General features: G+C 42.6%; 1 protein-coding gene across 2 annotated transcripts in view; it reads right to left on the bottom strand.

The window, feature by feature from the left end:
• The window catches only part of LOC309451241 (phospholipid-transporting ATPase ID-like), a 77307-nt gene that overhangs the window by 11344 nt on the left and 52069 nt on the right, over nt 1–13894 (bottom strand). For both annotated transcript variants that reach the window (XM_082074822.1, XM_082074821.1), the window contains 8 exons: nt 13530–13718; nt 12536–12651; nt 10877–11041; nt 8296–8407; nt 7156–7261; nt 6193–6340; nt 2783–2966; nt 564–787 (listed from right to left, as the gene is read on the bottom strand). In XM_082074822.1, coding sequence (XP_081930948.1) covers nt 564–787; nt 2783–2966; nt 6193–6340; nt 7156–7261; nt 8296–8407; nt 10877–11041; nt 12536–12651; nt 13530–13718 — 1244 coding nt within the window. The remainder of the gene's footprint in view (nt 1–563; nt 788–2782; nt 2967–6192; nt 6341–7155; nt 7262–8295; nt 8408–10876; nt 11042–12535; nt 12652–13529; nt 13719–13894) is intronic.

A 13894-nucleotide genomic window follows, 5' to 3' on the forward strand; every position in this document is an offset into this window, starting at 1 on the left:
AATGAGGCTGAAGAGAGACCATATCACTGTCTACAACTACCTGAAAGGAGGTTGTAGCATGGAGAGTGTTGTTCTGTGCTCCCGAGTAACAAGTTATAGGATGAGAGGAAATGGCCTCAAGTTGCACTAGGGAAGGTTCAGATTGGATATTAGGAAAAATTTATTCTCAGAAAGGGTTGTCAGGCATTAGAACAGGCTGCCCAGGGAAGTGGTGGAGTCACCATCCCTGAAGGTGTCTAAAAAACGTGTAGCTGAAGTTCTTAGGGATGTGGTTTCGAGGTGGACTTGGCAGTGTTAGGTTAATGGTTAAACTCGATGACCTTAAAGGTATTTTCCAACCAAAATGATTCTATGATTCTATTTTAAATGTCATCAGTCATCCATCCTCTACCAGCAGTACAATGAGAGCAGCAATATCTGCTTTATACAGCAGTAGAAGACAGACCTGTGTGCTATGCAGCAAGGTTGAAGGAATGGCTTAGTCTATTTCCTTCTAAAATGTTTCCAGACACTTTGCTTGAAAATGCTAGACATGACCATGACAAAACAGAAGCTCGACCTACCTGTGCTGAGAAGCCAGAGAAGAAGCCATACCAGAAATGCACTAATGTGAAGGCAAAATTCTTGTAGAAGAAGTATTTGAGGAACTTGCACATGCGGATGTAGGACCACCGGCCATGGACCAAGAGCAGGCGCTGCAGGTAACGGAACTGTGCAAAGGAGAAGTCGCTGGACAAGACTGCCTGCATCCCCTCCTGGCCACTGATACCAACCCCGATGTGGGCAGCTGCAACAAGAAGGTTATTGATCATGTAATTACAGTGAGAGTTTTGATTACTCCGGTTTTTGAAAGTGCCCCCTGCACTGGGACACTGTGTTAATTCCCTCCCAGCTTTCATGAAAAGTCATCTGTAAAGTTACTAAACGAAAACAAAAAAATGGGGCACTAATCCTATTATGATTTTGGCTGTGGTGATACTTTTCCAGTAACTGGGTTTGTATTATTTGAATGAAATTACACCCTCAGTGACAATTTGTATTTTCTCTCTGAATGTTTTATAACTGCATAAATGCTGTTGTTCATAACAGCTGCTGTTATGAAAAATATATGTATATATATTGATATATGACTTGTATTTACATGTATATATGTCCTTCCAGCAGCCTTAAAAAATCACTCCAGACAAGCAAAATCTTCAAACCTCTTATAGATTTCTCTGACATGGTGCTACAAGGCAGACTGTGGCCTTTTTACATTTCCTAGATTTTATTAGTTCAATCAAATAATTAGATAGACGAGTCACGTCTTTTTTAATAATAACTTAGGTTTATTAAACATGGACATAAGTTTAATGTGACAGCTAATTATACAGCTCTAACTAATTAGAACAATCTTGATGGCTGGGTGTTGGTTAAGTTCAAAAGTTTCCATGGAGTAGAGAATTGATAAAATCCCAAAGTCCCAGCCCTCCCGTGGGGGGAGTGGTTTAGTTTCTAATTATCATGTACACTTCAACTTGCTTTTCTTATCCTTTCTTTACTGACTGCCTGACTTATCTCCCTTGAAGCTCCCCACTTAGCCTTTTCTTTCTTAATTAAAAGGCTACAGTTAATCAATTCTTGCAAATTAACACAAGGAAGATTAGCAATAGGCCCTTCTGAAAAATCTTAATTTAATTATAGCTAGTTAGGGGATTTTTTTTCATAAATTCACTGAGGTAATGCAGAATCAAATTATGCTCAAGGACGAAGGAGCCTAGAAGCCCTTGATTTGTAGCTCAAGGGAGATAATTGACAAATGGCACTACTACGTCAAAATGTTAAAATAAATAATGTAACATTATACAGATTATTTACAAGCATGAAGATTTTCTTTCTGCATTGCAGACAGGCCCTCTCTGAAACAAACTTGTTTGTTGTCTTTGTGATGGTGGCCTTGCAGACACACACATGCCCATGTCACAGCCCTGGTGGGCTTTTGCCTGTTCTGAGGTAGAAACAGAGAAACAGGCAATAGGTGCAACCTTAGCTTCCTGCGATCCTGGAGGTGCATTAACAGCAAATGGCCCTCCTGTGTGTCCTGGAAGGCAGAAGACACGAGTAGCCTATAGTGACAGTGCTCTGCAGAAACCTGCCAGAACTTGGGACACTGCCACTTGGTGCCACAAGGAGGGTGGTACAGAAGGCATTCAGATATGTGTTTGTACTGCTAGGCCACCTCATATTTCAGGTGTTGTCAGGCACTGTAACAGGCTGCCCAGGGAAGTAGTTGAGTCACCATCCCTGGAGGTGTTTAAAAGAAAAGTTGATAAGGTTCTTAGGGACATGGTTGAGTGACAGTATTAGGTTAACAGTTGGACTCTGTGATCTGATGGAACAACTTATCTTTGGTGCCATCTCAAGGCATATCAAGGATAAGAGGATCATTAGGGACAGTCAACATGACTTCACCAAGGGGAAGTCGTGCTTGACCAACCTCATAGCCCTTTTTGAAGACACAACGAGGTGGATAGGTGATTGCAAAGCAGTGGATATGGTCTACCTTGACTTCAGTAAAGCATTTGACACAGTCTCCTACAGCATCCTTACAGCTAAACTGAGGAAGTGTGGTCTGGACGACTGGGTAGTGAGGTGGACTGTGAACCCTTGCAATCCCTGACATGCTGTGGTTCTGTGATCTTGAGGGTCTCTTCCAACCAGAATGACTCTATGATTCTATGATATAGCAAATACTTCGGTGAGTCAGTTTGCTAGAGCATGCCGGCTGTCAGCCATCACTCACTTTTGATCATGCTGACATCATTGGCGCCATCTCCAATTGCCAGTGTCACGGCCTTCTTGTACTTCTTCACCAGCTCCACCACCTGGGCTTTCTGCAGCGGCGTCACCCGGCAGCAGATCACCACTTTGCACATGCAAGCAGTTCTCACCAGCTCCAGCTCCAGATTCCCTTCTAGTGCATAAGCCTGAGAAGAAGGAGCAAAGGGGGTGTTCAGGTCAGACTAACAGCAACCTGCAAGCTGACAATGAGGATGGAGTGGGATAGAAACAAGAACTGAGCTAGTTCTTCCACTTGTATTCAGTGGAAGGAAAGTATGAGATATCCCAAGTGAAGCCACCTGTTCAGTTGTAGGGAGCATCCACACAGCACAACATCAAACCACACAACACACACCTACAGGTTTGCGCTTTGGATTCACCACAGCTGGATTTGCACAACAGCTGCTCTGGCTGATGTAACCTGACAGTGCAGCAGAAGTGTCAAACAATAGGATCACTAAATTAACACAGCTGCTGGGTATGAGACAACCTTGCATATCTCCATGTAAGTCTCTGCTCATCCCTCTCGGTTTATTTTTTGAGCTCTGGGAGATCTGTGGTATAAATAGATGATATTTCAATGTGGGAGTACTTAATTAAAAACAGAACAAAACAAAACATGGAAATAGCTGAGCTTAGGTGGGCATGACAAAGCAAAACACAGATCCAGGGAGAACGCAACTTTGCTCTGAGTGCTGACCTTTTAAATCAGTCAACCATGTTATTTCTGTTCTGGAAACACAGAGATAATTGGATATCTGGTCGCTCCTCCAGCTTTGCACAAGAGAAAGGAAGCAGTGCTAGGTTTTCTTATTCCTTTCAGGACAGGCTTTTCGGCTTTTTTCTTTGATGTGTCTTCCCTGTAGACATGCGTGGAAAGAATCTACAAGGTTCTCTCTTTCTCAGAGCCATTACAGGAGGTGCACTGTCCTTTCTGCAGACAATTCTTATGCTAGATACCCTTTCTTCTTGAAACAGAGCTATGAGTCAGCAGCACCCCTGCTTCCGTCCCGTCCATGGCAGGTAGGCTTGCTCAACAAGAGACCTTTTCATGGTTGAGCTTCAGTACCGGCCAGTCGCTGCTGTTAGAGGTGGCTTTTGCCACAACATCCTCACTGTACAGCACTAGCAAAACATTATCATACAGTATATTCATGCTATTACACACAAAACAACTAGTTATATGATGATGCCATTACAGATGCTGTTGTTCTTCTGTTTGTTTGCTTAGTTTAAGCAAGACAACACATGTGCCTAGCCCCAGTGCAGCCATCCCACCCATCTACACATAGGGTAGAGCAGAAGCTGCGCTGGATTGGGACAGTATCAGCACTATTACAATTTTTCAGCTCTAGGTTCACAGAAATACATAACATGTATTTGTCCACACTGTCCTTGTGGCCCACACCCAGGAGAAAGCCAAGGTGTTGGTGAATCTCACTGTGTCTTCTCTGCCGCAGGCTATATGAGTTGGTTGCTCCTGTACAGCCCAGGTTTGAATTTCTTTGTGTGGTACATATCTCCTTGCCAGGTTGTGGGTGAGTGTGTAGTTTTCCAGGTATAAAAAGAAAGCTTTGTCACTGGCAATGGTGCTTTTATAGCACTGTACTCAGGTCTGTCCTGCAGGCTGAAGGTAAGGAGCAGGAGCAGGCAGGGGCTTGCAGGTGGCTGGGATGTCAGAGGATTCACTCACGCAGAAGCACCAAACTTGATAGAGCTCTTGTCTGTTTTGCAGTGGGGATCTAAAGGGGATTAAGGCCCTGGAGTTAAAGAGGGAGCAAGTGTAAAAGAGGGAGAGGGTGCACGTGACAACACAGACACTTCCTGAAAGTGTCCCCTATAGTCCAAGCTCTGTATACAGGGCATGCAAGCCAAAAAAGGATCAAGATGAGATTCCTTTAATAGCAACTTGCTGGGCTGGTACAGAGCTGGGAGTTAAATTTGCTGGACTGCCATCAAGAGATGTAGCAACCAGAGGGAAGAGAAGCATCTTCTCTCTGAAAGGCAGTGCCTCCTAGCTCTTTCCATATCTACCTATTTGCTTCCCCTGTAGTCTGGGAAAGCAAAATACAGTAGACAAATAAACCTGATCTAGATGAAGCCTTCCTCCTAGACGGGTTGAAATGTATCTAGATTGTTGGGTTTTTTTTTTTCTATAACCTGTTCTAAAAAATTTCCAAGGGTGGAAAATATACTCCAGTGCTTCACCGTTCTCACCAGGAAGATGTTTCACTCTTCACTCAGTTTAATTGCATTACTTCATTTACCTGTTATTATTTGAAAAGTATTATCAAGACTGAACAGTATCCTCCAGGCTCAGAAATTCTCTCTCAGTTTTCTCTTATGCTTTCCAGATCATGCATGAGTACTCTTATAGTTTTCTTTGTACTCCCTCTAGTTGGTTTACATTTTCTGAAAGAAAATAGCCCTAAGTTGAATAATTTTAGCTAAGACTTTACCAATGCCAACTGAAGGAGGAGCCTTCCTTCACGAGTCTTACAGATGATGCTTTTACATACATCTGTCTGATTTTATATGTGTGCAGTCCATTATGCGAAAGTGGAGAACAAAGCATTTGCTCTTACAGAACTGCGTTCTACATTGTTCCAAATATTTCTCCAACTTCTTAAAACTGTTTTAAATTCTAATTTTCTACTCCATCATGCCTGTGATTTCTCCCACCCTGATGTCATGTGCTCTTTTTTTTTAAGCAGTTAATGAAAACACTGAATATCAAATAGATGCCCAAATAGATACCCTGCAGATGCCACTTAACTGTTGCTGTAGATCAACAGTGAGCTCTTCAAAGTCATACTTTCTAAGCTGTCTTGCATCTATTACTTAACAACTTCATCTAGACTGTGTTAATTCAGGCTCTTTGGAAGCACATCATGGGAGAGAGCATCAAACAATTGATTAGTTAAGTTATAAGATATATATCCTACCTGTCAAATGTATTTGTTACCAGGTATATTTGTTAGAATGTGTTCTTGTCATACTTGACAAACATGTCTGATGTTAACTTATCTTCTTGCTGCATCCATAAACTGTTTGATTATTTTTCTGGTATCTTTCTGGAAATGCAAACTGATCCAGCTACTCTACCCCTCCTGTTCGCCTAGCATCAGGGCAAACTCTTTCCTGTTCCAGTCTTTTGAAACCATGTCCATCATCTTTGATGCCTCCGATAACCACTGAGCCCAATCTTCAATTAGGAAAAGAAACAAAAACAAAAACCACAAAACCAAAAACAAAACACAACACAGTTCTCTAGAGCTAAATTTTTAAAGCATTTTCAGACTTCCAGTATGCCCCTGTCACATCAAGTTCTTAAGAGAACTCAGGCCTAGCATAACTCTGAACCTTCCTTACCAGGCTGTGGCCAGTGATAACCAGACCGTACACTCCATTTGCTTGCTCATCAGGTAAAATTTTTGGCTTTTTTGATGATTTTTCAAACTGAATGTTGAGTTCATCACTGTCCAGAAAGGAGTCTGGCTTCATCTTTTTCCTTGCATTCCTAAAAAAAAATACAGAGTAATACTGGAAAGATTACAAAGACATGTATGTTTTATTAAATCAACTTTAATTAAATTAAAAAAAAAAAAAAAGATGTTTCCCTTTGATAGTTTAGTTCAATTTTCCCTGTATCCCCACAACAACATGCATGGATTAGCTGCTAGTGTTTGTGCAGACCATCAATATGGTCCTGAAACTCAAAAAAGTGTGTGCTAAGCCTGTGCTGATTTAAAGTCAAACAAACAATCTGAATGCCATGAAGGACAGTATCCCAAAGAGCATCCCACTTTTCTATATATGTTGTGTGGCAAACACCTAATTCAAGAGAAAATGACTGAAAAACCTTCCCATTTTCACCTATGCCAAAGAACTTGTGTCTACCCAGGAGGCTATGGCAGAAAGCAGATTTCCAGATAATGCTAGAAAAGGACCATATCCAAAGGACCACAATATGGAGGAATGGCAACAGCAGTAGAGTAACGGCATAGCTCAACCTTGGAGCCAAAGACTTTGTGGCCCCAGATCTCTTGTTGAATGTCAGCTGACATTGCCTCCCTGACCCTACTTTCTCATACATTTATGTAGATTTGAGGTCTTGCATCACGAAGCTTCAGAGTTTATCCTCAGGGGAGATTTGTACACTACATCGCTGCTGGATCTTCCAGGGAGTCAACCAGCCATTATCTAACTTCCCTGAATGAATTGCATCAAGGAAAGCCCACAGGAAAAAAAAAAAGTGGAATAATATAAAATACAAATAGTTTTCCATTCCAGTGTCAGGGCACAGCAATGAAGACATATGTTTCAGCCATTTACCTCAGCTCATTAAGTACGTCATCAGATGTGCTGCCGTCAATAACAAAAACGTCATCCATATCGTCATAGAGCAAGTTGCAGGAGTAGCCAATATTCATTGCTGTTTCTGGGAAAGATAAAACCAGGAAGATGACCCACCTTAGTAGCCTCAAACTCAACACACCATCTCTGTGGCCTTTTTACACATATGACAAAAGCTGTCTTTCTCACTCTTTCCTAGTCAACAGCTTAAGAGAGTCAGGAGAATCAGATTAATGGACATGGCGGCAAATCTCCCCTAAGTGGCCACAGAAAAAAAATTCTGCCAAAATGAAAAATCTTAAACTACCCTTTGGCCAATACACTTGAAGTAACAAAAACCATCTCATGCTGATTACAAAATTTTTTTCAGAATATTATGCTTCCCTTCCCCTGCCCCCAGAAAAGCCCTAAACCATAGTTCTGAATAAGAAAATGAAGACATTTTGTTCAGAAAATTTGGGGGAAAAAATTATTTTGGTATTTCATGAACAGGATTACTACAGTCAGAACATGACGAAATTAAATGTTTCATTTTTTTCAAAAATTTTCTTCTCATTTCTTGCATGAAAGCACTTGCAAACACTTTTGGCCTCCCTGAAGCATCATTGTTTCAGTGAAGTTGCTTTTTCGCCAAAAGAATTTATTTGAGTCTGTTCACATTTCTCTTCAGTTCAATGCTTTATACAAAAGTCCATGTTTCCTGCATTTCTATTCTGGATCTTTAATGCCAGGACCAAATTGAAACAGACCCAATATCCATGTTAGCATTAAAGTTCCTGGAAAGCAGGACAAGATGTTTTCCACCTTCTTCACCAAGATGGTCAACTGTACTAAGTTGACACCTTTTCACAGCACATGGCAGGGACTATGGGATGCTCCTTGTCACACCTCTAAAGGCAAAGGATGCTCCTTCCATTCTCAGGGCAGGAGTTAAGAACAGGCACTACCTACAGATACTTGGTCTAATTCCAAGTAACTGGAGTTTTGCCTCGCTGACAATGAAAGAAAGCCCTACAAGTTTGTCCTCTGTAAAGTTTTTCAAAGGAGAAGAATGAGAACATAGCAGAATTATCACACCAGTGGAAGAGAAGAGAAACATCCAAAAGTGTAGCCCTTTACCTTGCTTGTCTCCAGTGAGAACCCATATCTTAATGTTGGCTTTGGCAAGAGTCTCAATTGTCTGTGGGACTCCATCTTGTAACTTGTCCTCAATTGCTGTGGCACCTAGCAGCTTAACAGAAAATGGCAGGAAACTGGTAAGTTTTCCCATTGCTAGCAAAGGAGAAAGCATTAAGCCTCCAGCTAATTACTCATGCAAACACAAATGAAATCCAAGAATACAGCTGTACTGATTTTCATTCTCCCTCAGCAAATTTAGGGAACAGAGTAGAGCCCCGAGTGTTCTAGTCTCCAATCCTCCAGGCTCAGCTGGATCAAGAACATGCATGAAATTACATGCCAGCATGTTTGCAGACCTGTAAGTCTATGTTCTTCCACATGTCCCCTTCACAGCAGATAGAGCTGCCACTGAGGGACAAGATCAGCTGTGGATCCATGCCCCCAAATCTCCACATGCGTCCTCTAGTGTGGAGCTTGATCCCAGCCATATTGTACTACTGCAGTCATACAGCTGCTAAGCATCTTCTTGAGCCCACAACAGACCTGTCCCCCACCTTGTTTTACACTGTCACACAACTAAACCACAGACGGCTCAGGACACAAACCTGCATTACCTTAAAGTAAAGCTTCAAAGTAAAGCTTTTTCTGCATTTTGGAGATACTTAGTGGCTTTAACCTGCTGTCAAAGGGACACGAAATTTTCATCACTAGCTCAGGTTTAGACAGCATCTGCTACCACCTACCTCCTGCTGTTGGGAGACTAAATTCAGTGGTTGGCTTTAAGCCCAAGATCCCTTTTGGCTTCCTGGGATATTCATCATTCATCAGCTATGAGTGTTATCAATGTAGATAACAGTTCTGAGGTAACTTCTCTATACGGTCCTCAAAACTGCACAATGCACATTTTACAGCAGTAGTTCCTGGTCAAGCTAGGGAGAGCTTACATGCTTGTAGCATACAAAGCCATGTCCTGGATGTACCTGCTCATCCTTGGCATCCTGAGTCTGAGCTGGAAGCTCAAAGATGGACACTGATGCTTGTATGCTCAGAAGCAGAGTACAAGGGCATGCACACCCCTCAGCCATTGTCCTTCTGGAGCTGCAGAAGTCACAATAGTATTGTTGACAGGCCTTTGCCTCTCTGCCCATGACCTGGTGTAAGACCAGCTGGAGGGACGATCGTGATGCCTTCCTGACTGTGCATCTTCCTTAGTTTTTAGTTCAGCCAATTATAAATACTATTTTTACTACTATTCTCTGAACTTAACCATGTTCCAACCCTGTTCTCCCTTGTCCTTACATCCTTACTCTCCCAAAGGACCTTTATCAGGAGGCTGCCACACAGAGGGACTTCTGCTCTTGCCCATCAACCTGATTATGATATTTGACAGTCCTCTACATCTCCACAAGACCCTTCCACTTCCTTGCTGACTCAGGCTTCCACACCCAATCTCTGTCACAAGCCAGGATTTCCTGCACCTGCCCTCTGTCTCCCTCTGAAGCACCTCTGGGAAGTCAAGCCACTCCTCTACAGAGTATAGAGTAGGGTCTGGTGTAAGGAGTGTTTTCTTTTGAGCCACGCTTCTTCCTGCTGTGGGTCCGTGACCTCTTCTCTACTCACACTATGAACTTTTTAAACATTCCTTGCAAAGCAGTTGGCTCCTTAACCTCCTAAACCTCTTTATCTTTCCTGCTTTGGACACAACTCACACAGCACTTGCACGAAGCATTCTCTGGACTAGAGGGTTAGCATTTTCCCAGACCAGACCCAGAAGGGCAGTAGGCTCTGCTCCATGGACTGTACAGTTTCCAGAGGTCAGCAGCTCCTTGGCTCATATTTGCATCTTCCCAGGCCCTGCTGGCATCTTGAGCATAAAACTAATGGAAGGAGCAACAGCACATTTCCCAGGATTTCCAAGATTTCAGGAAAGCATTGCTGCAAGTGTAAAAGCTGAATTGCTTCCCCTCAGATCCCACACATCCTTATAATTCATTATTCACAGCTCTAAAACACAGGCAGGCCCCCCAGGGCATTTAAAAAGCTGTAACAACACTCACGGAGAAAAGAATGGCTTGAAGATCACAATTTAACCCTATTTCAAATTGACACAAACATGTTCATGGACATCATCTCCCCATCCTGCCCAGGGCTGCAAGAACAAAGAAGACACTCTCTGAAAAGGAGGGGCACTGGAGATTATTCACTGCCTGACATTTCAAAGACAGGAAAATAAATAGATCAGCCACTTGCACATACAAAGGATCGCTACAAAATATTTGTGTCCACGTCAGCTCCCTCCGGCTCTGGTATGTCACTTCATCACGAGAAAGCTACTCTGACACCCACATGAGTTAAAATAAAACCATTCCCCTGCACTGGTGGCTGACACCCCAGTTACAGGCTCCTGATGGAGGTGCCAGTGAAAACCCAGGACTGCCATATTCTCAACTGCTCCCGTCACACAACCCACTGAGCTGTTTGCAGAGCAATGTTTACCAAAGTCATACTGAGCTGTTTATTGACAAACCACCGCCCTCACTGCCTCCCCCAGAGCTTGGCCCAGTTTCCCTGAAACACCAACCATCAGGTCCTTTTCAATCTCTTCATATAACTCCGACAACTTATCTTCCCGTCCTTCCAAGGCAGTGCTTGCTTCGTGGTGACGTCTGATCCAGTCCTGAAAGTAGTCTTCATCCAAGTTTTTATAGGCGACCACGAGTGTCCTCAGACCTTCACCAGCAAACTCCTGCGAGACAGTGGTGAGGCAGAATCAGTCAAAAATAAGCAGTTTGGTCACCTAGGTTTACAAAGGACCTTCAGAAAGTAAATGGCTGTCTGTAAAAGCTTATTGCCTGAAGTCTGCAGAGAAAAGGTGAAAAAAATCACACCTTAGACCACAAGCCTTAGGGTACTTTTTAAAAACTGCTTCCAGACCACTTTATCATTGCCATCCACGGTACTTCCAAAGAACAAATTCAAAAGAGCTTTCCTACATTCTAGCTCTAAAGCTTTACATTAACGACATAGTTGTTTCCCAGGTTTGCATTTCTCAACATAAGGTTCAGAACAGTGAAATCTAAATAAGCCTTGAACACAGACTTGAATTTTGTACCTGGGCTCAACATTTTGAGCATACAAATGCTGGCTGAAAAGTACAGTGTGAGCAGCCAGTCATGATAACTCAGCAAGTCCTTGCAAGTGTGCTTTCTGCAGATGTATGATTGACAGTATGAATCTCAGTGTTTGGTGGAATAACAGAGATCTCTTTGTGAAAAGTGAGGTGTTCCTGCAGGCTTGAAGTAAAGGCACATCAGGCTATATACACAGCTCTGCTCTGCCCATGCTCTCACCAGCGACTTTCTCTGGCTGCCCCAGGCAGTGAGCAGAGATATTAATGCTATTACAGAAACCCTCCAGCAAAACTTTCTGTTACCCTGTGCGCTGCACTGTACCAGCAGGATCTGGCATCACAAGGGGTAGCAAATATTGGCCAAAACATCCACTTTTGTGAATAACCACCACGCTGTGCACACCAATGACAATGTAAAAGGCCACAAGTTTGCGTGACACATTTGTCTTCCTATGCAGCCAATATGCCGCTATATGGCCTAGAAGAAGGGGAGTTGGGCATGTTCCAGTACCTGCTCAGTCCTTTCTGACTGAGACCTCTTGGATCACAGTCACTGCAATCTGAATTGTATTCAAGAAGGTAAACAGCTCTGTGAGACTTTACTGATCAACTGAATTATTCTCATGCAAGTCATGCTTGAATGCATCACGTGCATGTGTTGTAGAGTAACAGCAGACTTGGATGGAATTGAGCTGCCAAAACACAGATGTGTAGTGCCATTTCAGGTGTTTCACCTATTCTGCCTAGCTTCCAGCTCCTAGTCCATAGAAATACAAGTCTTCTGAATGTCCGGCGACATATTTGCAATCCATGTCCAGATGTCCTGGATACCCTAGAACAGTTCAAATGGCACCTGGTGCCCATGCTTAGGCAACTGATTTGAGACCTAAGGCTTTATAAATCAATTTTCTTCTTCATTCCCCACCAAACCAAACAAACAAACAAACAAACAAACACTCAATTAAACAATGAATCAAACAAACAAAAACTACTGCTTGAGTGCTGCTTCTGCAACCTGTTTTTTTTTTTTCTCAATACAAAGTACATTTCCATGCCTGGAGAAAAGGAAACTATCAAATGCAGAGATATCATGCAGAAGGAAACACTTACATTCAGGTGTTCTGTGGTCTCCTCTTTGAGAGATTCGCAGGATGAATGAAGCAGCTCATAAAGAATGGTGTCAGCCCCCTTGCAGTACAAAGTCAAGTCACCTTCTGGGCTTCGCACTATGAGGAAGAGGAAGAGAAATGCTACAAATCCCAGACTTGAGGGACTTGAGATTCACAGCTTTTGCATCAAAACAAAGAAAGGTTTTTAGAGGTGTCCAAACTGTACCAAATTTTGGCAGCCTCACAGGAATCAAGACAGGCTTTGCTTAGAACAGGAGACAATGCAACTACTCTTCGCATTAGCGGTAGCAACACAGGCAATTGTACCCTGATCGCACTTGTCTGAGCAGATGCTCTGTTAAACTACATGGTTCCTACAGGCAACACTTCCGGTAGGACATTTGTGTTCAAAAGTCAGGAACAACTTGTTCTTATGGAACTGGTCCTGCTGCACTATTGCTCCTATCAGTAAAGGTACTACCACTCTCTAGCCACAACTATGATATTTCAATTTCTGAAATAGCTGAGGATATTGGAGGGTTAATAAAGGCCAGATGAGGTTTCTTGAACAATTTCCTAATTTTCCTTTCAGGGAAGTGGGCTTCTCTACCTATCCTTGCATTCTTCTTTCCCACTTTCTCAGATTTCACTGGTAATTTTGAAGCTGATTAGGAAGAAGGCCTTTCCTGCACTCTCATGAGGGAAGTAAGATATACAAAAAGCTTAGTGTCTTCAGCCGGCTATTCCATCATTGTGGTCTAGATGTTACGATGTTCTCCCACCAGCCCAAATTCAGTATTTAATATAATACCACTGTTGCTGTGCAATTGAAAAGGTGCAGCAGGTCATCTCAAGTGCTCGGAGGTAAATGTTATTCAGAAAGCATTGTAAATGAGGTCTCCTAGGAAAAGGCATCACAGCAAGATGAGGGGCAACTTGAAAGCTTAAAAAGTCAGAAAGGAAAGAAGGGAGCAAAGGGAGCAAAAGGAACATACCAATAACAGACATGCGCTTGCGAACATTATTGAAATCAAGAATAGCCAGGAGTTTGTAGATTTTTGTCTCTCCCATTTCCACAACAGTGATGGTCTCCGGTGTGCGAGCCCGGAACACAAATCCAAAGTTTCTGGCAGCAGTGACGAGGGCTCCCTCATCAGGAGATTGTGCCTGATACACCAAGTTACCTGACATGCAAGGAAAATAATAATAATTAAAAAAACAAACAAACAAACAAAAAAAGGGTAATGTCATTTCTGCCTTTTTTCTGAGGCTAAACAAGTAGAAAATCAAAGACATTGTATAGCAGTTAACCCTTTGCTTTTCTGTCTATCCCCAGAGGTGCACCACTAAGAAGAACCTT

The sequence above is a fragment of the Streptopelia decaocto genome, assembly GCF_964273445.1.
Source record: "Streptopelia decaocto genome assembly, chromosome: Z".
Lineage (NCBI taxonomy): Eukaryota > Metazoa > Chordata > Aves > Columbiformes > Columbidae > Streptopelia > Streptopelia decaocto.